This window comes from Vanellus vanellus (genome assembly GCF_965231255.1).
Source record: "Vanellus vanellus genome assembly, chromosome: 2".
NCBI classification, from domain to species: Eukaryota; Metazoa; Chordata; class Aves; order Charadriiformes; family Charadriidae; genus Vanellus; species Vanellus vanellus.
The window spans coordinates 162,450,742-162,477,751 of NC_138906.1; the positions used below are offsets into that span (position 1 = coordinate 162,450,742).

Consider the following 27,010-nt stretch of genomic DNA (forward strand, 5'->3'; position numbering starts at 1 on the left):
CATGGGCAGGGGCACCTCCCACTAGACCAGGTTGCTCAAAGCCCCATCCAGCCTGGCCTTGAACACCTTCAGGGATGGGGCCTCCACAGCTTCTCTGGGCAACCTGTTCCAGTGCCTCACCACACTCACAGTGAAGAACTTCTTCCTAATATCTAAATCTACCCTCTTTCAGTTTAAAACCATTACCCCTCGTCCTGTCACTACAATCCCTTCCCATCTTTCCTGTAGGCCCCCAATAGGTACTGGAAGTCTGCTATAACGTCTCCCCAGAGCCTTCTCTTCTCCAAGCTGAACACCCCCAACTTTCTCAGCCTCTCTTCATTGGCGAGGTGCTCCAGCCCTCTGATCATCTTCGTGGTCTCCTCTGAACCCACTCCAACAGGTCCATGTCCTTCTTATGCTGGGGGTCGCAGAGCTGAACACAGTACTGTGCATGGGGTCTCACCAGAGCGGAGCAGAGGGGTAGAATCACCTCCCTTGACCTGCTGGACATGCTTCTTTTGATGCAGCCCAGGATACGATTGGCATTCTGAGCTGCAAGCACGCACTGCGAGCTCATGTTCGGCTTCTCATCCAACGAGTCCTTCTCTGCAGGGCTGTTCTCAATCCACTCATTGCCCAGCCTGTATCTGCCTGGGATTGCCCCGACCCACATGCAGGACCTTGCCCTTGGCCTTGTTTAACTTCATGAGGTTGGCATGGGCCCACCTCTCCAGCCTGTCAAAATAGCTCAACACCTGTACAGAAAAAAAATCTACCACTTTTATTCAACCTGTATTTACTCTGTGGGTTAATGCAAACTTTCAAATTTCTGAAGCTGTAAACCTATTACCTTTCATCTGTGTAAATCTATTACCTTTCATCTGCCTCACAAGTAAACATGATAGAAAAGGAACACGGAAAAAAATCAATGTTGTCCAACTGTCCTTTTCAGGGAACTAACTGATCTGTTTGTTTGAAGGGATTTTAAAGAGATCAATTTAGTCATAATATACTGAGCACATGATGCAAAGCAGCATCCCAAGCTTAAATAGCGTATAGCAAAATTACGGGAAACTGTTTATGTAATACTCCTAAAAGCACCTTTCATCTAAGAAGGGAGACATACAATCTGAATAGTTCCTCTATACTGTGGATAAAATACAACTAATTCTTACAGCCTTCTCTATTTTTCTAAATGATAGAATGCTTATCTGACATCTTCAACAGGATTTTACTGTACTGGACACAAAATGGGATATTTGCATGCATCTTTAAAGCTAGATAACAGGTGGCTACAGAATGCTCATGCTTGCAGAAAGATTACTAACTTTAATAGTGCTTAAGCATTTCTAAGCTTTATTTCAACTCAACTTTACAGAGGATCTAGCAGCACACAGAAAGCAGGGGAGAGGGGAGAAATGTTTTATCCATTTATATTCTTCAACAGCAGTCTATAGCAATAACTCACCTCTTCAGCAAATAATAAATCTCCAGAAAAATGGAATAAAAGACTATGAAAGATCTTTATAAAAACTCCAGCGTTAAAGTATTACTAAGGAAGGGGAACAGCCTAAGAATTGCCAGTCACACTAAAAATTAGTTAGACTGTGGAATTTAATGAAAAAAAAAAAAATAGAAGAAAAAGCATGAAAAATAAAGTGTAACTGTATTAATTTTTTTCCTTTGAATCTTCAAATAGTTAACCACTCATATAATACCTTCTACAATTTCCAAATTCTGAAAAGTAGGATGATAATTCATAACTGTCTTAACAGCAATGACTTTTGTATTACATATATTCTAGCTGGGAACTTGAACATAGTAATATTACTAATTGTCAACCAAATAAATGTGAGTACTTTCAAAAATAGCTGTGGGTTCACATTTGAGTGTGAATCCCTTCGGTTCATTAAAGCCTTTTGAATGCACCATATACTATGCACTATTAGCTCCAAAGTTGAAGTTGTTTTCATATTTTGAGTCACCCAAAAAGCACGTGTAAAGAAAAAACAAACTTTTTGTTGTCCAAATAAAAATTTTACTAGGTAGTGATGAAGGCAACAATCTCCTCTAGATTTTTTTTCCTCTCCCGCATCACATGCTTGCGACATTTTCTTTGCTATCTGCACTTATTACTATTTCGTTTGCCTCCTTAGGCTAGCTGCCTAAGAAAATTGGTCTTTGATTGCACTGTCTACCACATCTTTCCTCCCACTCTCGAAAATTGCTTTAGTCCCTGCCAGAAACGTAAAGAACTCAAAGACAAAAATTCTTACAGGTTTCATAAAATTTAGCACCTGGAGAGAGAAGACCCCAATTAATTTTGGGCTGTTCCCAAAAGCCCTGAGGAAGGAAAGATGTGTGTGTAGATGCATAAACATCTAAATGAACACATTTACAAACACCTCTGTGAGCCCCTTAACCAGCCATTGCATGTTCCCCTTTGCCCAGATGAAGGAGTAGGACATGAGGGGAGCCTTATGTGAGGGGTATGGGCACCAGGATGGGGGAGAAGCCACATGCAGTGGGAGAGAGGCAACAGGGGTGGGAGACAGAGGGGGAAAATGAGTGTTTAGCAACAGCTAAGAAAGCGCCCAGGGTTACATCACTTGAGAGAAAGCAGCCTGTGGTTAGTGAAACAAAACGGCGCAGATATCAAAACACCCTGAAGCCAGGTTTCTACATTTCCAGTGCTCACCGGTCCTCTTCCACCTTCCCCCGTATTTATAATATTGCAAGACCAAATTTTTTAATAGCTCAGTGTAAGTCCAAAACCCTGTGTGACGTTTCTCAAACAATGAGCATGAAGGTGTTTTTTACTTCCCTTCTAAGCACGCAGGATATCCGTAGGTGAGCTCATCCAGTTTACTCTACCATCACAATTAGAAATGCATTTTAGCAAGCAAAGTCCAAGCATATCACTGATCTCAGTATCAAAAGACATTAAAGAACAACACAGAAAATCCAGCTAGCTTCCTACCCACAACAGTAAAATAAATACATTCTAGTTGTTCTGAGAACTATAAGCAAAACAAATATTCAGAAATGTTAGCAATAATGGAAAGGAGAACAATAAAGCTATAAAGCTGAAAATAACACACATAACTATTCAAAAGGGATCCTGTCACTGGTTTATATAAACAGGCAAAGGCAAGTCTAGTTTTAAAATAAATAGTTTGAATTTATTCCAAAATCCTTTGATGAAAAGGCACTATAGAAATTTATGGATGAAGAATCCTTTAATCATCACATAGGAATTTTACTTGATTTTCAAATATGTACACATATTTTATGTCAAACTATTTGTATGCATAAATATTAAGTTATATATATACACTAAACTGTTTGTATTTTCATAATCAAATCTACATTTATCATAAATATACACACAAACTAAGAGCCAAATTAAAGATATTATGGGGAAAAAATACTTTCCTTTTCCTTGGTCACTGATTTTTTCAGTTTCTTTTTTAAAATCATTCACAGACTAAAAATAACTGATTAATGTAGATAACTACACCCAGGTCCAGCACTTGTCATACCTATGAAAGTATGTGACAGTAGTTCTAAAATTACGTAGCTGTCAGATGCAGAGATTCTGTATCAAGATAACCAAATACTACTAAATATTTTTCAGACAATAAATATCCTAAGCAGGTCAGTCTTGGACCAAGGACTATTTTATACAGTGTCAGCATGGACAAAAAAGAATTTGATTATATAACCGGTGATTCTCATTACCTGGAATAGCTTCATGAGCTGTCAAAACCACACTTATAATAGGATTTTTAGCTCCTGAAACCTGTTCATTCTCCTTAGTTGATGGAGTTTTCTCTGTTTTCTGAACTCTCGGCCTCTTTGGAGTTTTTTCTCGCTCATCTTCCTTCCTGTCAAGGTCAACGTCAGAATCATTACCTAAAGAGCAAACATCAAAAAGAATGTAACTATGTACAAACGAAATGAAGGTAACACAGTCACTAACACTACAAGAAAGAATTATGCTACTATAGAAAGAAATACATGATATCAAAACAAGATGTGCTGCATGAGTCCTTAAAAGGGAATTTTTTTCCCCTCTATTAAATAAAACTACCGTAGTACTTACCACAGAGAAACTAGACAAAATAAAGAAAAACTCAAAATGTAAAAATGGAATCTCAGAAACATTTATGTTCCTAAATTATCTTGACATTACTAAGGGGTTTTGTGGAAATTCTCATGTTGTTGAATTTCTTACTATTTCACCATTAATGAATAAATTATTTTTCTCCTTTCCCTATGTAACTTTTCTGATGACTTTAGGATTATTTCTCCTTGTACTGGATTTTTTTATCCATCTTATTTAATAGAAAGTCTTCCAATAGTCTCTCTGGTTGAGGCTTTTTTTTTTCCACTGCTACTCCAAAAACTTACTTTGCTTTTTCAATATAGATTCAAGAAGAATTAAGGTTCAAAACAGTTCTTTGGTTCAACCTAACTCCTGACATGTAACTCTTCATTTTGAAGACCTGCACTTCTAAATCATCCCCTGTCTGTTGCTGTTCAAAATGTCTTCAGCCTCTTAAACTAGAAAACTTTGGGACCTGTTAAATAGAAAACAACACAACAGTTGTCTTCAAAGCACTCATCTGAAATAAAAATGAATAATCAGTAATCAGCTAAGTAGTTCTTTGAGGCTATTTCTTCCTAAATGTGAATGAGGAATTTCTTACTGATATTCTAAAAAAAAAAAAAAAATAAAAAAAAAAATAAAAATGCTTATACATAAAGAATTAGCAGCATAAAGAATAAAAACAGAGGGTTGCAAGTTATAATAACAAAAATTCTTTATAGTAGATGAAGTGGTAGAAAATGCAGGCCAGAGAAAATATTTTTGGCAAATTAAGGCATTATGCAAACACTCCAGAGGTAATGAGTAAGGAAAGCAAAAACTGATTGAAGAAAGGAATTTATAAATGAATCCAGTGATTTGGGGATTTTTTATTTCTGAATATAAATCAGCTGACACAATCTTTAGGATAAGTAACTCAATGTATATTCATAACGTGCTGTAGCTGCTCTACTGGGAGAGGGAAACAATATATAAATAAACCCCAGTAACAGCAAAGCAGTAGTGCGTCTAGAGTTGTTTACGACATGCAAATAGCAAAAGCAGTGGAAAGATATGCTACATGGAAATGGTGGTGTTTTAATTTCAGTAATATTTTGCTAATATTCAGCTGAGATTCAAACAAATCTGTCTCCATTGGTCTTACTGTAATGGAACAAAGGGTTAAAGGGTGCTGGCCGATCCTTAAAAAAAAAGTGAAGGGCACAAGCTAAAGTAGCATAGTTAGGACTGATCATGGAACTAGCACCTGGATAAACTGCAAGCTCTTTACTAGATAGAAAACTAGAAGCAAACAAGGTATGTAGGAATTAGTTTAGATTTCTCAGGCATGCTGAGGCAAAAATGTGTATGCTGACAGCTATTACTGACTTCGTGCACATCTGTAAATCTGAAATTCATATTTACAATACCCAGAATGAGCAACAACCACATAACAAACAGAACTCAAAGACAGCTAGTAAGCCATCTTTCTGTGGAGTCACTTTAGCGATGTTTTTGCCCCAGCTTCTAGTTTCTAGATTACAGAAAATTATGCTCTGTCTCGAGAGCCCCTGCTTTCCAGTGCTTTCTAATGATTTCTTCAGTTTCAAATTCCTTGATATATGACTTTTCTCAACTATCTTTTTCTCTGTAGATTTCTTTGCTTTTGGAAATATTGCTGTTTTATAGGTATAAAGGGTCTCATTATGTCCCCATTTAACTCCTTAATATAGTTGAAAATTATTGATTGATACCGAAACCAAGTAATTCTGACACCAACATTTCACAGCAATACTTCAAAGGGCTATTTGAATATAAAGAAATATTCCTTTCGATCAGAAACTGCCTGTGCAGTGTTTTCTTTTGGTGGGATGAATGGCAGTGAGAGGAAACAAGCACGTTTTTCCACACTTCCTTTACAAAACAGCTTCTGGTAGTTTATTATCAATAATAAAATCATAGAATGGTTTAGGTCGGAAAGGAGCTTGAAGATCATCGAGTTCCAATGCCCCTGCCATAGGCAGGGACACCTCCCGCTAGACCAGGTTGCCCAAGGCCACGTCCAGCCTGACCTTGAACACCTCCAGGGATGGGGCCTCAACAACCTCTCTGGGCAACCTCTTCCAGTGCCTCACCACCCTCAAAGTGAAAAACTTCTTCCTAATGTTTAATCTGAACCTGCCCTCTTCCAGTTTAAAGCCATTCCCCCTCGTCCTATCACTACACACCCGAGTAAAAACTCCTTCCCCAGCTCTCCTGTAGGCCCCTTTTAAATACTGGAAGGCCGCAATAAGATCTCCCCTGAACCTTCTCTTCTCCAGGCTGAACAGCCCCAACTCGCTCAGCCTCTCCTCATAGGAGAGGTGCTCCAGCCCTCGGATCATCCTCGTGGCTCTCCTCTGGACATGCTCCAGCAGGTCCATGTCCTTCTTCTGTTGGGGACTCCAGAGCTGGATGCAGTATTCCAGGTGGGGTCTCATGAGAGTAGAGTAGAGGGACAGAATCACCTCCCTTGACCTGCTGGCCACACTTCTGATGCAGCCCAGGATACGGTTTGGCTTCTGGGCTGCGATCGCACATTGCTGGCTCACGTTGAGCTTCTTGTCAATCAGCACCCCCAGGTCCTTCTCCTCAGGGCTGCTCTCCAGCCATTCCCCGCCGAGCCTGTATTTGTGCTTGGGATTGCCCTGACCCAGATGTAAGACCTTGCACTTGGCCTTGTTGAACTTCATGAAGTTGGCTTGGGCCCACCTCTCCAGGTCCCTCTGGATGGCATCCCTCCCCTCCAAACTGTCTACCTCACCAAACAGCCTGCTATCATCGGCAAACTTGCTGAGAGTGCACTCGACCACACTGTCCATGTCGCTGACAAAGATGTTAAATAGTATAGGCCCCAGTACTGACCCCTGAGGGACGCCGCTCATCACTGCTCTCCACTTGGACATCGAGCCATTGACTGCAACTCTCTGAGTGTGACCGTCCAGCCAGTTCTTTATCCACCGAATGGTCCGTTTGTCGAATCCATGTCTCTTCAATTTAGAGACCAGGATATTGCGTGGGACAGTGCCAAACGCTTTGCCCAAGTCCAGGTAGATGACGTCAGTTGATCTTCCCTTGTCCACCGCCGCTGTCACCCCTTCGTAGAAGGCCACCAAATTTGTCAGGCATGACTTGCCCTTGATGAAGCCATGCTGGCTGTCACCAATCACCTCCTTGTTTTCTATGTGCCTCACCAGAGTTTCTAGGAGGTTGTGCTCCATGATCTTGCCATGAAATGACCCGTCACAAATTTCACAGTACGATCAGGCAACCAAGAAAAGAAAGTCTTCTCGTAAAGAATCAGAATATACCAAAAATGTAAACAGCTTATTAAATTGTGTTTTCCTGAGGCTATTTCACATACTGTTAAACAACAAATACAGGAATTAATTGGGTTAATTACACTGCTTTTGCTCAGTGGATGGTAAGAGTGATAGTTTGAAGGGAAAAAAAAAAGATTTGATATACCTGTGGACAAAACTCAAAGTCTTTTTTTTGGATGTTTTAGCTAACAAAATTCCAGAACCATAGATGGAAGGGAAAGCTATGATTAGGACAACAGAATTTTCCTCATTTTACTTGGGATCACATAATGATCGTACGCAAGTGTATGAATAGAATCCAAGCACCACACTCTTGAATAATCTTTTCTAACCATTACAAAGTAAGAGTTGGTCAGTTTAATGCGCGAATAAAGTGGCTGAAACCAAAAGACAGAAGTCTTTTATTGCCTTTTCACGCTTTTCATGTTAACCTGCAACTTTTGAATATTGGAATTCTACTAAAAATAGAAAAGGAAGAAAAGAATGAACCACAGAGTTGAGTTTGTTAGTGACCCAAATAATGAGTAACTCACTACTAGTACCACAGTAACAAGTTAACAATGTTTCATGCTAGTTTTCTTTCCTAATGTGCCTCTATCAGGCCGATCAATTTGCTAGTTCCTTCGGTTCGACTGAGGGTAAAAGCTGTGGAAAAGAACAGAGCTGTTTGGATAAATGTACTTGACTATGATTCCCTGCTTTCAAGACAGAACTCAGAAAATGCTATTTAAAAAGAGATTTTAAAATAACGTACAGAATTGCAAAATAAGAATATTTCTTTATTAAAATTTTGTTATTTCATATGCACAGAGACCTTGCACACAGATGCTAAGCACTACATATGAAGATTATGGTCATGTGAAAATATTTTCTTAATAAACCCAAATCTAGTAAGTAATTCAAACAAAGGACTGAATCTGAACTTCCACCTTGTCAATACAAGCTGGGAACATCCAACAACTAACAGGACTACATTCAGCATCTGCAAAGATGCGAGGAAGGTATTAAGTGCAATGCAAATTCCGTTAACACAAAAAAGCACACACGTCGGCCAAAACCAGGCAAGAGCGAAAATTTAACTGATTTACTGATCTTATATTTTCAATTAGTACTGAATATTTGTATGAACATTCTCATCACTCACACGACATGAAAAAAATAGTCTCCTTCCTACAGAGCGGTCAAGTCAAGTTCGGATGCTTAAACATTAAAATTTATTCACTAATCTGACACGTCGATGGCAGTAGCCCCATTCTTCCCCTTTCTGAGAGGAACAAGCATCTTCCATGTGAGAAACACGCTCACTGTAGTGAATTTTAGTCAGGGGCAAATTCGGTGGAGCAAAGAGTATTTATTACAGCCCTGGGAGTTACACAGGGGATTTCTCCTTCTGTGGTTCATTTTTTCCTTCACAAACGCTTGTTTTTATTTCATATTCCTTATACTTATTCATGTTTCTTCTTCAAAAATAGTTTGCATAATCAATGAGTTTTCGGAACACAACCCACCCCCACTTACATAATCAATGAGTTCTTGTAATGCAACTCACCCCCGAACACACCCCCTCCCTTCTAGCAGCGCAGGTGCTATGCTTCTTTAGGGGTCTTCCTAGTGGTCATTGGAGGAAGGCTCAAAGTCTTTATCACCATGTCTTTCTTGTGGCTTCTCTATCCTTTACACTTCTGCAGTTATCTTAACTATCCACACCCCCCCTTGTTTTGCAATGGTTCGGTACTTCCAACTGTTGCTTCCGTCTGATATCTTATCTAACACTATCCATTTTCCAATCGCATAGCAAGCACACACCCATCTTAGCTGGAGCCATAGCAAGCACACATCCATTTTAGCTAAAGCAAAATTCTTTTGCTAAATTACTTATTACATTCCAGAAGCAATTTGTCGATAAGGAGTTGGGGCTGCACACATTACCAATACTTTTTGCTACAAACATAACTATTTCATAGTCTGTGTGTAACCTGAGACTTGAAAAAAAACTCCAAAACCAACACTCTCCATCAAATCATCAAAGCAAAAGAAAATCTTAATGACAGCTGCTTTGTTCCTGAACCAAAAAACCCTGAACTAGAAGGTGTGCTTTAAGAAAGCATTAAGAGGGAGACAAAATCATGTTTTAATAAAAAACAAGAGCTTTTTGACCACAGTGCTCCAACTGCCTTTCCATAATATGGGACCATCTCATCAGCAGTTTAATTGCCTTCCTGGAAAAAATTACTGAAGTGTTACTATTGTGGATTAAAGTCAAAACAAGTGTTTTTCCTCTCACAACTAGGACAATCACCTGTATAATAAAATAATTCTTGTTGTATTAGAAAGTAACACCCATAAGCGATTTTAAGATGATTTATGAGAAAATCAAGTATACGCAACTTACAATAGCTAGTTTCTCCAAGCAGTAAGGGTCTTTGTCTAAATAAATCTGTTCAGGAGCAAACAAACTGCCTCACTCTGCATCTTCCTTGTTAAGCACTCAGCTTAGCACTTTGTCAGCTGGCCCTTCGATTCAACGGACAAATGAACTGACCTCTCCTGCCTAGCAACGGGCATTTTAAACGCCTGTTTCTGTTTGCAAAAGAAATACAATACCTTGCCTGTGCCTTCTAACATGTTTAAGAATTGGTCGTGTCTGTGTTGATGAGTGAAGCTACTGTCAACTCTGAATGAATCGCTGCTTTCCGAGTCCCGTCGAACTAGATTGTTCATCTGTCCCATGATTCTATTTCAGTCATTAATTGAAGGTACTGCTGTCTGCATTCATAATTGGATGTATGACATTTTGCAGGCACAGCTACACATCCCTAATTGGCATGTTTTTAAACTACTCTTCATTCAAATTACTTTTTATCCCCTAAAAGATGCTGGTATTTCATAGTAGCAAGAGAGTAGCTTGGGAAAAAAAAAAAAAAAAAAAAAAAAAACAAACAACTGGCCATTCAAAATGAGCATATGCAATTGCTTCTCCTGCAGAGACTGACATACTACTCACAGAAAGAATTCATTTAAATTAGAATCCAGTTGATGGAAAAAAACATTTAAAGCTAACGCCAAAAAGTGCCATCTTTAAGAATTATGCAGGCTCCTAATTCCCTACAAATGAATGGTTCCCTCCAGAGAAGAGAATCTGGGCTGTCTGATGCTGTAATCTGCCTTCCACCCAAATCCCATTCCCAGCCATCAAATGTCCTCTCTTATATTGGCCAGAGATTGAGGTATGCAGCAGTGTGGGAGAGGGATGCTGGTTAAAATAATTACCTGTTTTCGGTCTCTCAAAATTGGCGAGTTTAGAGGCAGTTTCTGGGGAACTGATCCAATCTAGGAACAGCCAAAATCCCCAAACCCATCCCATCCCAGTGGCAGGGGCTGAAGAAGCTCCACTTTCTGGCTGGGAGCAGACACAGTGAAGGCATTCTTCTGGTTTTAAAAGAACAGATGGTAGCAACTCCAGCCAGCCAGATCCAATTAGCCAAAACCTTCAATTTGGTTTAACCAAATAAAAAGAGAAATAGGTGTACACACAGCTCTGCTTAAATCACAGCAACTTACTTAGGCAAATAAGCCCTCTATTAAAAAAAAACAAAAACAACAAACTTACTAAGCATGTATTGCCATCCAGAGGGACCTGGACAGGCTGGAAAGGTGGGCTTATGCCAACCTCATGCAGTTCAACAAGGCCAAGGGCAAGGTCCTACACCTGGCTCATGGCAATTGCAAGCACAAATAAAGACTGGGTAGAGAATGGATTAAGAGCAGCCCTGAGAAGAAGGACTTGGCGGGGCTGGTTGATGAGAAGCTCAACGAGAGCCGGCAATGCGTGATCGCATGCCAGAAAGGCAACCGCATCCTGGGCTGCATCAAAAGAAGCATGTCCAGCAGGTTGAGAGAGGTGATTCTGCCCCTCTACTCTGCTCTGGTGAGACTACACCAGTATTGTGTCCAGCTTTGGAGTCCTCAGCACAAGAAGGACATGGACCTGTTGGAGTGGGTCCAGAGGAGGGCAACAAAGATGATCAGGTGGCTGGAGCACCTCTCCTATGAAGACAGGCTGAGAGAGTTGGGGTTGTTCAGCCTGGAGAAGGCAAGGTTCCAGGGAGACCTTATAACAGCCTTTCAGTACCTAAAAGGGTCATACAGGAGAGCTGGGGAGGGACTTTGTACAGGGACATGTAGTGATAGGATGAGTAATGGCTTCAAACTGGAAGATAGATTTAGAACAGATATCAGGAAGAAATTTTTCACTGTGAGGTGATGAGACACTGGAAGAGGATGCCCAGGGAAGCTGCTGAGGCCCCATCCCTGAAGGTGTTCAAGGCCAGGCTGAATGGGGCTTTGCACAACCTGGTCTAGTGGGAGGTGTCCCTGACCATGGCAGGGGGGTTAGAACTCGATGATCTTTAAGGTCCCTTCCAACCTAAACCATTCTATGATTCTAAAACTGGGGAATTTGTAAGCACAACAGAGACAACTTAATTCTGTGCAAAAAATTAACACACTTTTTTCTTGCAGTTTTAGTGAACAGGGCCACAAGTTGACAGCAATCATTACGCATCAAAGGATGAAATTAGATGCACAGAGGATGCTGATACCCAGTAAGGCTTGTTGACACCTGAAAGAGTCAAAGAACTGTCAATGAGACACTGATCTCTGAGAGGTCAATGTGGATCACTAATCACAGCAGCAAAAAACAATAGAGGTCTATTACATCCACCAATTATTCCTCTTACCAATACATACTGCAGTTTCAATACAGTTTTATAGCAATTTATTCATTGTAATTTTAAATGCCAAATATGATAAAGATCTCAACACTTCCTTCATGCATCTATAAAAGACAGCAAAACATTTTATTACTTGGAAACCTTTCCTAATATTTCAAGTGAAGCTCAATACATATATTAAGTTTCTCTCAATAAAGAATATCAGTATCACACAGAATATCAATATATACCTTTTCAGTATTTGTATGTTCAGCATATTTTAGCAATAGCTAAAACATTAGTGTGTTATCAGCATTATTTTGGTCACAAATCTAAAACAGCACATCATATGAGCCACTATGAAGAAAACTAACTTCATCCCAGCCAGACACAGTGTAAAGTGAAAACACACTTGATCTTTCATAAGATGTCCACACAGTGGACATTTCAAGAAATGAAACACTTGAGAAAGCAGTAAAAAAAGTACTACAAAAAAAAAAAATAATCCCAGAAACATTAGAAAATCAGATAAAAGTAATTTCAATATGGAAATATATGGATAAAAAGAGAGGGGAAAACCAACCCTTATGTATTAGGTAAGAGGTCAAAGACTAAGGGAAAAGAACTGCAGCCAAAGCTCCTTATGATTTTTAGTCATCTGCTCTGAACTACTGTGTCCGAAACGAGACAGAAGACATTGTAGCTCTGGAAGGTTCAAAGACCCTCAATAAAATTCTCCATCTAGCTCTAAGAATTTCATCAACAGAGAAATCTCATCAAATTAGAAGTTTCAGTACTCTTTTTTCTCATATACAACAAAATAAGTGTGATTTCAAGAAGTTTTACCACTCAGGGATAGTTTACTCTAGAAAACGTTAGTATCAACCACATCTGCTCAAATAATTGAAATATTCATTGAACATTATACACGTACAAAAACATACAAACAAAATAAATACCGGGTGTAATACTTGCAGTATTGAGACACCTACAGCACTATCTGTGTATGATATATTTAGATTCAACACTATTTGATGGTAACAAAGCTACAGAAAGATCTCTCAGTAATCAGTAACTGGTGAAAGAATAACCTGGAATTAAACCAGATGAAAGCACCCACAAGCTACATTTCTACATTGCCATTATAGACAGAGCTCTAGTTAACACAGTCAATGGAGACTACAAGCAATTCAGCTAACCCTATGTCACTCCACAGGCTTCCTGAAAGTATTGACTTGATCTTTCCTGACCATAATTAAAGCTTAGAAAACTTAGTGAATAAACACACATATGCAGACAAATGCTAGTCAGGAACAGACTCCCACCTACAGTGACAATAAATGCAAAGCAATGCACATGGAGAAAAAAACTTTACTGATAAAACAATGGGCTCTAAATTGACTTTTACAACACAGGAAAGATCTGGCTGTCTTTCTAAATAGTTCCCTGAAAACATAAGTTCAATACTCAGCAGTAGTTGGAAAAATCAAACATAATCTGAGGAATCATGAACAAATGAGTAGAAGAGAAAAGATAATTTAAGAAATTATTCCACGGTATAAACGAGGGATGCTCTTGTGTCTTGAACACCACTGGTCCTCCGTCTCAAAACAGTTACAGCACAGTTGTTGAGAAGAATGAAACTGATCAGGTGCATAAGTAATTCCCATATAGTCTAGTTCATCTGTAACTTAACACTCAAACAGGATAAAAATAATCTAAGCACAAATATGAAGATTTCTAAACTATGAACCTTTTGCAAGAGGGTACACAGAATTATTACTCCCCATTTCCCATAATTATAGAGTAAGATGGCACCCAATGAAATGAGCAGCATTGAGTTTCAGAAATAAGCAGAAGTACCACTGTTTCACAGACTACGTATTAATGCCCTTAAACTCATTAACACAGAACATACTAAAAACCAGAAAACCAGACAGCTCTGTAAGTCACTTAGATAAATTAATGAGTGTAACAGCTCAGTATTCAGTTGCCAATGATATGGATGAAACCTCTAGTTCAGGGACTCTGTCAACAACTTTGACAACTAAGAATCTTGATGCATTTGGGTACTTTTTTTAATTTTTGAATTATGAAAAGGTTCTCATGAAATTACATGAACAGATAAAAAAGCATTTATAATTTCGTTATTTACTTGCCTTTTCAACTTTAGACTTTTGCGTTCACTTTTACAAGGTTCACTCATCATCCTCCAAACTTTCTTCATAATGAAAATTGAGTCTGATAACAATTCAACTCCGAGCTCAATTTTTTATGAACATGTTTTCTGAGCCAGTACAGCAACACAAGTATCGCAAACAATCATAAGCATAGACTGTACTGTTCTCGTCCACTCCTCACAAAGTTTGGAGCTACTCAGTGTAATCACATTTTCTTAAAGGATAATAATAATACACATGCTACTTTCATCTACATAGTCAGAAATTGAAAAGTTGTCCCAAAGCAGCTCATATGGTAAAGCCAGAAGTGAAAAGTTTTCCTTTGATGGGACAGTGATCAGTACATGACTGACGACTGAATTTCCCAGATGTATTCCAAGGAAAAATTATCCCTTCAGGATAAAAACAGCCCTTAATACCTTCACAGTTTGCACTCACAGTAGGAAGCTTTGGCCTAGGGATAATCTAGCTGCACTAGTCCCTGTTATTTGCTGCTCAAGAACGACTTATTTTGCTTAATTGGTTTGCTTTTGCCAGAGAATACATAAAAAAAAAAGTTTCATCTGCCCAAAATTGAGGCTATTTTCTTTTTAAAGAAGGAAAAGGATGAGAAATTTACTCTGAAAAATCTGCCAGTGTGTTTTGCAGCAAAACAGATCAAGATAAGATCTAGGAGTTCTAATGAGCTAACAGGTCAAGAACAGGTAATTTGAGTTTAAACCCTGATCTGAGATTTTATTTTAAAAGGACATTAGAAAAGGCAACATTGCTGAAATAATGCAAATATTAACATCGTACCTAGCACACACAAACAGCAAAGGGCATGGATGCTTGTGATGTCAAAGGTAAGACAGCTGAAGTAAAGGTCACTATGTATAGTTGAAAAATCTTACCACTGATGATAGCAAAAAAATAACCAGGTACTTTATCAAAGCAAGAGTTTCTGTGCTCTGTCAACATATTCTAAGACCATTTTTATTAGTCTTTGCCACAGGAGTTAAACTTTACATCTCACTGAAAGTAAAATAGTAATACCAGTTGTATATCATAATGACAGACTGGACACAAAGGGTAATAGAAAACCGGAGAGAAAAAAAAAAAAAAAAAAAAAAAATCAATGGCAAATTTTGTCTACAAGTTGAATCAACAGGATATCATGCTAAGCAGCTATAGCTAAAGCAAAAACCTAACTTTAACGCAAACACAAAATTCACATAAAGTTAGATAACTTGGACAAAATTATTACTTTGTATTCATGTGACATTCACCTTTGAGCAAAGTTAAATACACAGCTGGACGAGATGACCGTTGCAGGTCGCTTCAACCTATTCTATTCAACTCTATTTGAATATTCACTGTTGTCTTTTTAAACAGGCTTCCTAGTGTGGTGGTCAATGCCCTAGGCCTGTTAGTGTTTTATGAGGCATTTGGACAATGCCCTTAATAATATGCCTTAACTTTTAGTCAGTCCTGAAGTGGTCAGGCAGTTGGACGAGATGACCATTGTAGGTCCTTTCCAACTTAAAATACTCTGTTCTATTCTATTCTAAAACTTTGAGAGGCTGAATATATTCAAATCGATCTTAAAGCTAAATTTAAACAATGAATTGTCATACTCCAAAGACAGTCATTCACATAAAGTTTTGTAAAATAGAGAGGCGAGTTTGGCATTATTTTTTATACAGTAAAACAAGCCATCCAGAAAAGCAGTTTTTAAATCTATGACAAGAACAGGGTAGAATTCAGTTTTCCCAAGTTACTGGATAGAAACACCTCTACAGGATCATCCTCCCCTATGTGGCTCACTCCACTTCTCACTGGAAACCTGTAATCCTCTGTGAGAAACAGAACAGTTGCTTATGCAAAACAAGCATTTCAGAAAGTTTAAGACAATCATTAGTGCAATAAACATTTTGACCTTTTAAAAAAAAATTAAAATACTTTCTCTGGCTTTATTCTCTGTTTTGCTTCAACATGCTTTTTGTGTTAAAAGAATTAGACAGTTCCATTCCATTTAAAATTAACACTGGGGATTACAAGTTGTTCAGGTCACAGGATGGAAACGCACCGTTTCACAACACACTTCAGATTTTTGTTGGATATTTTCTTACCTCCATCTCCTTCTTCCTCTGCTTCATTTAAAACAATAATGCAGATATGTTTTCTCAGCTGACGCATGTTAGAGAACTTCCGATTGCATTTCCTACATTCCAAGCTGCCTGGTGAGACTTCAGACAGTTCTGGACCTTCTTCTGTCCCAGGTGGAGTTTCTTCACTTGGAACAGGATTATTTTCTGCCACATCTTCATCCACACAAAACTTTTTCGTAGACCCTTTTGGTCTGCCCCTTTTCCTCTTCACTACAAGAAGCTCTAGAAAAAAAGGTTAAAGTTTAAAAGAAGCTATAATTAAATTCCACAGTTGATTATCTAATATCCATCTGATCTTTGAAAAACAGGAATATTAGAGGAAGTTTGAGAGCCTCTATCCCTAAAGATTAAAAAAAGGTCAGCGTCACGCAAATTTATTTTTAAGCAATGGTATTTGTTCACATTTCTGCTAGCTGCAAAGCAACAACATTTGTGTTACTGAGATCAGCAGATGTCAAAGTGCCACAGTTTTACAGAAATTACACTGCAAGCACTCTTTTAGATTGTTGTATAACTGTATTAGCATGCATATTCTATAAAGTTGCTCTGCTGCACTCTACAAAAAGCCTTTTTAATTTAAATCACTCTCAAAGAAATCGCTTAAGTATGGACATATATTCAGAGAAAAACAGTTTATGTTTTAAAACCAAAAGCTCGTTGTCCTTTTAATAAATTGAAGTGTTACTTTCTAATATTTCCCATGGTTCTTTATTGTTAGCACTTTTTAGCAAAAAGTTGGCATAAAAATTGTTGGCAACAAACAAACTCCAGAAGTCACCCAAAAAAAGTCTCCTTATTGAGTATTTCAAATAATTAAAATCAGACGTAATCCATAATTCTTACTACATACAACATAACTTTACACTTCTGCTTTGCACTTCTGTATTTCTGTAGAGGAAACTGATAAAACCTATGAGATGCAGTGAACACAGAAATGCATGACAACATAAAAAACTTCACACTCTTATTTCCTGCTTAAGATTTCTCTCATCACTGCTGTATTTACATCAAAAGCCAACTTGCTATCATCCGCTCAAAGATATAACTGTTGAAGATTGACCAAACCAATTAGACCCCGAGAAAACTTTTAGTCAACAAACCCAGGTACTCAGAGGGAAGGGGGGAATTTTCCAGCTAGTGATCAAGTTATTTTAGGAGATTTCAGTCTAGCAACAAGTTACTTCCATCTAACAGTTTAATACAATGAAAAGAATCATTCTCTACCAGTCTCTATCCTTCTTGTTAATCTCAGGGGCTGCTTGCTTTTTTTTTTTTAGTTCTTTATACTGTGCTTCTTGAGGAATTATCCAACTGTTATTGTATACTTTTTAGTTATTTACTTTGAAGCTGCTTTTCTTCAAGAAACTGTCAGTTCACAAACAGTAAAGCATGGTAGCATTCAAATGATCTTTGAAAATCTGAGCTGACATCTGGTGAAGTATCCGATCTACTCTGCGTATCTGCATAAAGATACATAGTTCTGAGAAGGAAAACTTAGGGTGCATCTAGAAGAGCTTGCCTGATGGTGTATGGAGAAACAGGACACAGCCAGGCTTCTTCCAGGCTTTTAGGATTCATTTTATCTAATGTTAAGACACTTGAGATATCAAATTAGTTAATATTTGTCTTCTATATTGAAGGAACAGCGGAACTACTCTCCAGAGTGCAGTTCAGATCACATAAGGCTTGAATCATCTCTGGATGCCAGGGTGACCAAATTCTCAGTTTAAGAACCTTCAGTTATCTGCAGTGAATTCCAGCTATGAGAATTAAAAGGTAAAAGAGCTTGATATGGTCATTGTGACTGCAAAAAAAAACCCCAGAGTATAATGTGCATTAAAATGTGCTAAATGAAATAGAATAGGTATTAAGCACCTGTCAGCCACTGTCTTTATAATATCATAAAGACAAGGGGCTAGTACATACTAAAATTTTGTGAAGAACTCTGGTTTTAGTGCTCAGAAAAAAACAAGCAAATTTAAATCTCGTGCATGTTTCTGCTTATGGTAGTCACAGCAGAGAGATCCCTTAAAGTTTTCTTACACTAAAATATTTCCAAACCTTGAGACTTGTGCAGAAATAAAAATAAAATTATTCTCCTCAGAATTTCATACTTCTACTGTTCGCTTGGGGTTTTTTGCACAGCATAGATGGGAGAAGTATCAAAATATGTCTTCTGGGTTAAAAGAGAGAAATGCCCAGCAATTAAGCAACTGTGGCAGTTCCAAAGAGTTGAAAATATCTTGAGATTATTCAAGCTAAAACAGACTGGCAGTACTACACATAAACTGTGCCTCTTATGAGAAACATACATTTCTACTGCTCTTATTCCAGAAACTTTCACCAAAAGCAGGGTATATCACAAACAAAGATTAAGAACTGTCGAAAGCTTTTTATCAAGAATTCATCAAGCCAATAGCCTACCTTCTGCCTGATAAATTGAGAGTGACAGTGTAAAAGTCTGAAAAAGCATGAAAGGAGAGAATATGAAAAAAAGAAGAAACAAGTAATTTTCAAGTACATGTACCGAAAGACCTTACTAAATTGATTGACACAGAGCATATGGAAAAATAAGGGACCTTAAGGGAAGATGCTGCAAGACAACAGGAGGTGGTGGCAGCACCTTATTCAAAATCTGTTCAACATTTCCCTTAACTATTCCAGACAAACAAAACCCCACATACAGAGACCATAGCTTTGACTTAATCATGTTATTGATATCAAATGGAAAAGCAAGCATTGTGTCATATTAGAGGAGGACTGAGTACCTGCCTGCATAAATATAATGTAAAAAGAATACTAAAAGCCTCATTACAGCAGGAAAAAAGCAACCCTTTCACATAAATTTTGCTACCCTCCATCAGCAGTGTTCTGAATTTCTATGCTGCTGCACTACAGGAAAGTAGTTTTGTTGATTATCAGCCAAAAAGACGGGTGATTTCAATGCTCTCAAAACTTCTCTTTGCTACTGTTCATGTAATTTTGATACCCATCAATTGCAGCAACCAGTATTTGGTGCTTTGAGTTAAAGAAATTAAGATACAATTAAAACAAGCAAACAACCAAACAACATTTATCTTCATGTCAACCTGTGAAAAGGTCACAGTTTACCAAAGTGTCAAACATAGTATGAGGAATACAGATGTGGATACTGCTCAGGTTACTATAAAATAATTAAATCCCGGGATTTGAAGAGTGATTGCAACCACCATATTCTCTGCCTATTATATTCTTTTCCTTCTTTTATGGTGCAATCATTAGATTACCCAAAATGTTATCCAAAAATAAATTAAGCAGAATAAGGTAAAAGAGCTGCTTCTTGACTGTTTTAATGCAAACTTAATGAAAAACAGAACAGCATATTCACATTAAGACAGAAATGGAAACAAAATCTCCTATGCAAGTGGAAATATGAGAACTGCTCCTACAGAAGGTTGGTGGTAGGTCCTCCTCTATGGCCTACAAAACTGCAGTTCTTATCAGGGCAAGTACTAATGGTGTGGCAAATATATAAAGGATGTGTAAATTTTACATTGGTTTGTAAATGAGCCTACCAGTAGGAGAATTTGCGGTCGTTCTCAGACATTTAAAAAGGGTTGGTGGCAAGCACTGGGTAGCAACATACACAGGAACAGGAGGACTCACACAGACAACTGATATATTACCAAAACTTCTGATCTTATGACAGTCGTTTCATTTCCTTGCTCCTTGTTTTCCTCTTTCCAGGGCCAAACATATTGCAATCTACTTTGAATTAGCAATGCCAGAATTAAATTTTTAACAATGCACGTGACCCTAAAACTCCAGCTGTCTCTCTCTACCCAGCTTGCCACCAGCTAGCCACTCATGCTGCACTGCACTAACCACAGTTCAAAGCGCCACCTAAGATTAACAAAACACAGTAAAACACAGTAATTGAACAGCAGTAGTACATTGCCATTCCTCTGTTAGCCCATAACCAAGCCAATCAGAAACACCATCACTTGCTAGAAAAAAGAATCTGCTTAACTGTTAAAAATAGTTTATAAAAAGTATTAAACCCCCCACTTATTTCAAGGATGCTTAGTCAGAAGTTTTAAATTGATCATTAAAAAGATTTTAAAAGTAAGATCCTCTTATCCCAAGAAAATTTTAGTTCTTTTCTGGGGATTTTACACTCATCACAGACTCACTGGAACCAATCTTTACATTGACTGGTACTGGATGTGCACTGGCAATATTCTGGGAAGACATTCTGTGCTATGCTATATAATTATGTACTCAAAGACATTAAAAAGGCACTTCAAAAAGGGAATAATTAAATAAACTATATGTCTATTTTAATACTGTTCCTTCATAGGAATTATTCACATAAGCTTCTCCAAATCAGTCTATTTAACAATCAATTGTCTAAAAAATATTCAGAACACAAATAACAGAACATTTCCATTTATGGAACCTTCATATTATTATACAGCAGAATTACAGTTAATTAATCCCTTGAAGTTTACCTAATGTACATATATATATATGTATCTCTTTCAGATTCTACTGAGGTCTGTGATCATTCCCATTACTTACTTGTCTGGGACCACGCTACATAAAAATAGAGGTCCACAACAAGATCTCCAGAGCACTAGGGTCTAGACAACCTTTTTTAAAGTTTATTTTAAAAATAAACAAAGTTGGAAAACAGGAAACATAAATTAAATAACAATAACTTCCCCATTGAGAATTTTTAACTCTTCATAGATTAGACTGTAGACCACGCAGATCCTGGCACACCAGCACTGTGGATTCCACTGGGCCTAATAATTCTCAGTGTTTGCTTCAAAACCAAGCTTTACCAAACTTAGGTCACTAAAGGACACATCCTTAGAGGGTAGGATTTTCCAAAGTTACTTTATTATGTATAAGAAAATGCAATAAATTGATAAGACTATACACTGTAAGTATATCATAGATGTTTCTCCTCTGGTTTTCTACCCATCAGCATTAACTCAATTACATGCATAACTCCAGTTATGCATGTAAAAAAAACCTTCAATGAATCATTTTAGTGTTGTAAAGGGGCAAATATCTCTGAGTAGGAGAGGTAAGCGATCCCTATCAAACGGCCCTTTTTCTCCAAACCTGTGTAAGTCAGTAGCTCAACACAGTCACCACACTGGCAGCTGCAGCATGATTCAAACAAAACATTTGCCAGAAGTCACAAAACACCTGTACAAGTGTTCACTTAAACTTCACTAGACTACCCTTTTCTCCAATCAATCTGTGTGATGGGAAAGAAGAAACATTAAAGTATGTTTATAATACAAGTTGAAATCTATGTGAAAGTGATTTACCTTGACATTCTTACTGAGAGCAGATGGCAAAGAGTTGGGCTACATAATCTGAAAAAGGTGGCACCATATGATCATATGAGATGATGAGAAGCATTCACCAAGAATAATGAAAAAGGTAACTAATGAACATGTAACTTAACATGGGAATGTTACATTTTACATAATTAGATTAGCAAAATTATTTTCTTAAAAGTTGTTTATGTCTGATTTCTTCTGCTTCAGATCATAATGGTAATTACATACTATTCTCATAAATGTACGATGCATGTTTAACTACATATAATACAGAAAGTGCAGATAGTCCCTGACGCAAATGCAAAAAGAAGTTTACAGAGGAGCCTTTTTACTAAGGAGAATAAGAACATTACAAAATACATCTTACTGTGCTCAAAAATAAAGTTTGGTGAAGGGCTAATGGGAAACAAAGATTTAAGAAAGAAGATGCATTCTGCATGCCTGAGGAATTCATTCTGTAAAATTAAAATAAGACTAGAATGGCATTGTGAAACTTGATGTAGATTTGATATTTATTCATCTTCTTCTGAAGCACTGTTAATTTTAGACATCATGTGAAATAATAATCTGGTGCAATTTTTCCTCCCCAACCATCTGAGAAGAGTGCAGCTATAGTTGAATAGTATACAACCATTATTAGAAATACCTTCTAATGTTGATGAAGTTTATGTAACTACTGAATTACCGCTGGTAAATAAATGAAGAAATATCACATACGTATGTTAATGATAAAAAACCCCAAACTTTTAAGGATGGTATTAGAGTGGGTTTTGCTCATAAGCACATACTTTTTAAAATCCAGAAATCAAATTGATTGGAAAATTCTAGTAGCTGTGTTAAACAAGACACTTGCCAATAATATAAATCTATTGCTCAGTAAGGGTCTAAAAGACAGAATTATGAAGTCTGAATTATTTTAAATTCACTGCTAATATTACAAAGAATTGCAATTATAATCAGTTTAAAATGGAATTAATAAAACCTCTTCCACTGCAGAGTCAAATTGTTCTGTATAACTAATTCAACCTCTGACTACCACATTGCTTATTTACTAATGCCAATATCAAAGCATAGTTATAAATTGTTAATCATGCCATTTCCTTTTGGAAATAGAATTATTAATAGTATCTGAAACACAATAAGCAACAAGTTAGACAGCTCAAAGCACACCACAATTCCTAAGCCTCAAGACCCCCATCCATGGTGTCCTGGTTGCTTTTCACTGCTATTACACAATCTTCCCACTGCTGTGACACAGCTTCAAATTAAACCTGTAGGAAGCAGACTTAGCTATACTTGACATTCAAAATTAATGCATCAATGTCATCATCCCCTATCACACGCTGAGTTTACCCACATCCATCCTCCGATCTATTCTGCACCGAACAAAATTCAGGTTGGCAGCTGTCCAGTGACCATTATAAAAACAAGCTATGTAAATCGTTCTATACACAATGCAGAATCGTCACACCACAGGTTTTATTAAAAAACTAAATGACTTCTTTGAAAATTACATTCCTCTCAATTTATGAATGTTACCTTCTGCATCTTTGTTTGTGTTTGTGGGTACTGTTAGAGGTTGGAGAGGAATAATGATGTCATCCACGTTGGTTCCTTCTTCTGTATGCTTCTCAGAGACATGAGACAACAGTTCAGACTGATTTGGTGAAAATAAGTTACAAAGCTTACACATGAAGATGGAATTGATCCCTGAAAAGTAATTTTAAAAACAGAAGTTAGTAATTCCAAATTTAAGTGGTTTGTTTACATCACCACTAGTTATTCAGATTTCGGTTCAGCTAACACAATAACTATTAGTTAACGTCATACACTTAACAAACAGTAATGAGCTGAAATTAAGAATGTTACACTGTTAGATGAAGATATTCATAATAAATCACAAAAACGAATTAAAGAAATGGTTAATCTTCTACCCCAAGCCTCACAGGGAAAAAAAATACTTCTGGCTCAAATCTTAGAAATAACAAGACCCAAAAGGAAGCAGGAAGACTTTTTTCTCCCTTCCAGCCTCAGACAACGGTACAATTCCATATTTTTACAAACAACTGATAAAATTATGTAAGACATTAGGTCATCGTCAGGGTTTGATGTGTACCACATTGGTATAAATGCAAACCATTTTATCCTTTACAAAGTAGCTCATAAATATAGAGAAGCTGGGCCCCAAATCCTAATATATATTCATAGTCCTCACTGTTCTTTCCTACCTCTACTTAACCTTTCTACTTACTCCACCCAAGCAAGCCTAATTCGCTAATTACCTGTGTAAGTGATGGAAACAAAAGAATCACAGAATGGTCAGGGTTGGAAGGAACCTCTGGAGATCATCTAGTCCAACCCCCCTGCCAGAGCAGGGTCACCTACAGCAGTTGCACAGGACAGTGTCCTGGCAGGTTTGGAATGTCTCCAAAGTCAGAGACTCCACCACCTCTCTGGGCAGCCTGTGCCAGTGCTCTGCCACCCTCAAAGGAAAGAAGTCCCTCCTCATGTTAAGATGGAACTTCCTATGTTCAAGTTTGTGCCCGTTACTTCTTGTACTATCACTGGGCACCACTGAAAGATGACTGCTCCCATCCCCTTGGCACCCTCCCTTTAAGGATTTATAAGTGTTGATAAGATTCCCCCTCAGTCTTCTCTTCTCCAGACTAAAAAGCCCCAACTCCCTCAGCCTTTCCTCATAAGAAAGATGCTCCAGTCCCCTAATCATCTTTGTAGCCCTTTGCGGTACCCTCTCCAACAGTTCCCTGTCCCTCTCGAACCAGGGAGCCCAGAACTCGACACAGAAGAAGGAACGAAGAATTAAAAACCATAAAAGACAAAAAGAAACTCTTCCTTCACTATAGCAACATTTGTTAGAAAATAAATATATTTTATAAAAATTTTATGCTTTGATGTGTCATTTTTGCCTTAGCACGTTACCATGAACATACGCCGTGGGTTAAAAATGTTAAGTGCATGGTTTCAGGGGTCATTATACTTAGATGTGGCTCTGCCACTAATGAGAGAGTACAGAGGAAAGTCAAAACTTTTGCAGTGCTGTAGACCACAAAATGTTGCATCATATGACAGTCTATGCAATCACATCGCCTTCCTTTCTCCTTCTGGCCATTCACTTGAGAGCTGTACAAACACAAAAGTTTCTTCTTCTTTTATCCCAATATTTGAAAAAAATATTGGGCCTCATCTTGACCCATCTACATGGACAAAAATGGGCAAGAATAGGAGGAAAATTTAAGGAGGGGGGAAAAAAAGTTTTGCTCTCAAAACAAAATACATCATATCAGCCTCAGAAGCAATATTAACATTTGACATTAACAAAAACATCTAGTATTTCATATGCTTTGACATACAAGTTCTATGAGAAATTCCTGTTGATTCAAAAAAACTCTCAACAAACCAAAAACTTTTGAAGCCGCAGCAAATGAATTTCATTAAAACTTCCTTGGTCAATGCTTTAAATAGAAATTTTACAGAACTTTTTAGACAAAACTTTGTGTTTTGTGTTTGGTTTTTTTTTTTTTTTTTTTTTAATTCACAGGTACTAGAGGTGTGATATGAAAGCAAAGCCACAAGAGAGCCACAATAAAGAAGGGTTAATATAAAGTTAAAATTTCAAAAAAAAAAGATCACAAACTTTTGGCAGAGAGTTAATTCAGAGGACTTTGTTTGCTTTCTAAAAGTTCTGTCATTTGTTTTAATGGTTTGATTTTTCACCAGTCCTTGCTCCCTTCAGTGTCCAATGAAACCTAACAACAACCAAGAACCAATTTTAACAGCATGCTTGTTCTGCAGCTACATATATGAACTCCTGGCCCAGAGATTGGTTTCAATTGCTCCTCTCCCCTCCTCCTCCCTAAGGAAAATTAGGGACATATGCTCACTGAAATCAAACTGGAACAAGCAATGTTATTTGAGGTACAAACCACAGCACAGATCAGCCAGATAAGTACAGAAATAAAGTGATATTTTGTGAACTTTGGTATGCATCTGGCGGAAAGAACAGGGAAGCTGCATTTTGCGACCTGTTTTCAAACCAATCCCAAGCAAAGATCACCACCCCATTCAACATTATTCCCCTCCTTGCATGACTCACTAATTATATGGTTCACCCCACTCAAGAAAAATCCATCTTTAAGGCATTCTGAATGTTAAGAACATCAGAGCTGGCTCTCTTTTCAGTTATTTGCACCTGAAAATATTACAAAGGCATCCTCATCTTCAGAAATAATACAACTACCTCAAAACTAAAAGGCAGAGCATGCCTTCATCTCTTCAAAAATATCTCTGAAAAACAACTCAAATATTGTTCCTGTGGTTTGAAATATACTCTATATTACACACACAAGCAGCTATGTAAAAAGCATAATACATTCAACACGTTCTTAGGAGCTCGGTAGGGTTCCTTCTCAGGCATTCTGCTGTCTTGAGCGCACACGCATTTCTATTTTGATTGCAGTATGTTTATAATGGAAATGTTCCTTTGAATCAGTTGAATCAGTTACTTTGAACTACTTCTGCACTAGTTGGTATTATTATTTTATTTAAAAAAAAAAAAAACAAAAACTGAATGAAGCCTGTTATTGACCCAGTGGATGACAACTGTTCTCTAAATGTAAACGCACATTTAAGGTTCACACTACAAAACCTATGAGCATTTATCTGAAGGTCTAACTAACACTGAACATTGAAATTCAATGATTTACCTGACTCTTCTATTTTGAGGTTTTATTTGCCACTGTTTCTGCTTCCTGACCTGCTAGTTGTTTTCCCTATGAGTTCAGGCTCACTGCTTAGCATCCCCTGTCTCTTCCTTTAACAGCTGTAATCAGTACTCACACACCACTTTCTCACTCCTCCCTATGAGGACTTGGGGATGGGCAGAAGGACAAGAAGAATCCCCAAAAGTCTCTGTGGTTGTTTAAAGTTCCTGATTACACAAACCATCAAACAGAAGTAAAGATGGAACAAAACCAGAGATGAACAGGCCAGGTGGCAGAGAGCAATGTGAGTGTTGGTGAAGGTGCAGAACGCATCAGGAGAATATGCAGAAGATGCATGTGATTTGCTCAGAAGCGAGATGGAAACAAAACTGAGTAAAGAAATTATTTTAGGAAGAATGACTGGAAAAGGAGGTCAGATAGCAGAGGATAAACCATGCTGATCACAGGCCTAAA

General features: G+C 37.7%; 1 protein-coding gene across 1 annotated transcript in view; it reads right to left on the minus strand.

Moving 5' to 3' along the window:
- ZFAT (zinc finger and AT-hook domain containing) overlaps nt 1-27,010 on the minus strand; it is a 95,285-nt gene that overhangs the window by 59,919 nt on the left and 8,356 nt on the right. The window contains exons 2-4 of the mRNA XM_082499418.1: nt 23,355-23,525; nt 16,438-16,698; nt 3,724-3,897 (exon numbers count right to left, since the gene is read on the minus strand). Coding sequence (XP_082355544.1) covers nt 3,724-3,897; nt 16,438-16,698; nt 23,355-23,525 — 606 coding nt within the window. The remainder of the gene's footprint in view (nt 1-3,723; nt 3,898-16,437; nt 16,699-23,354; nt 23,526-27,010) is intronic.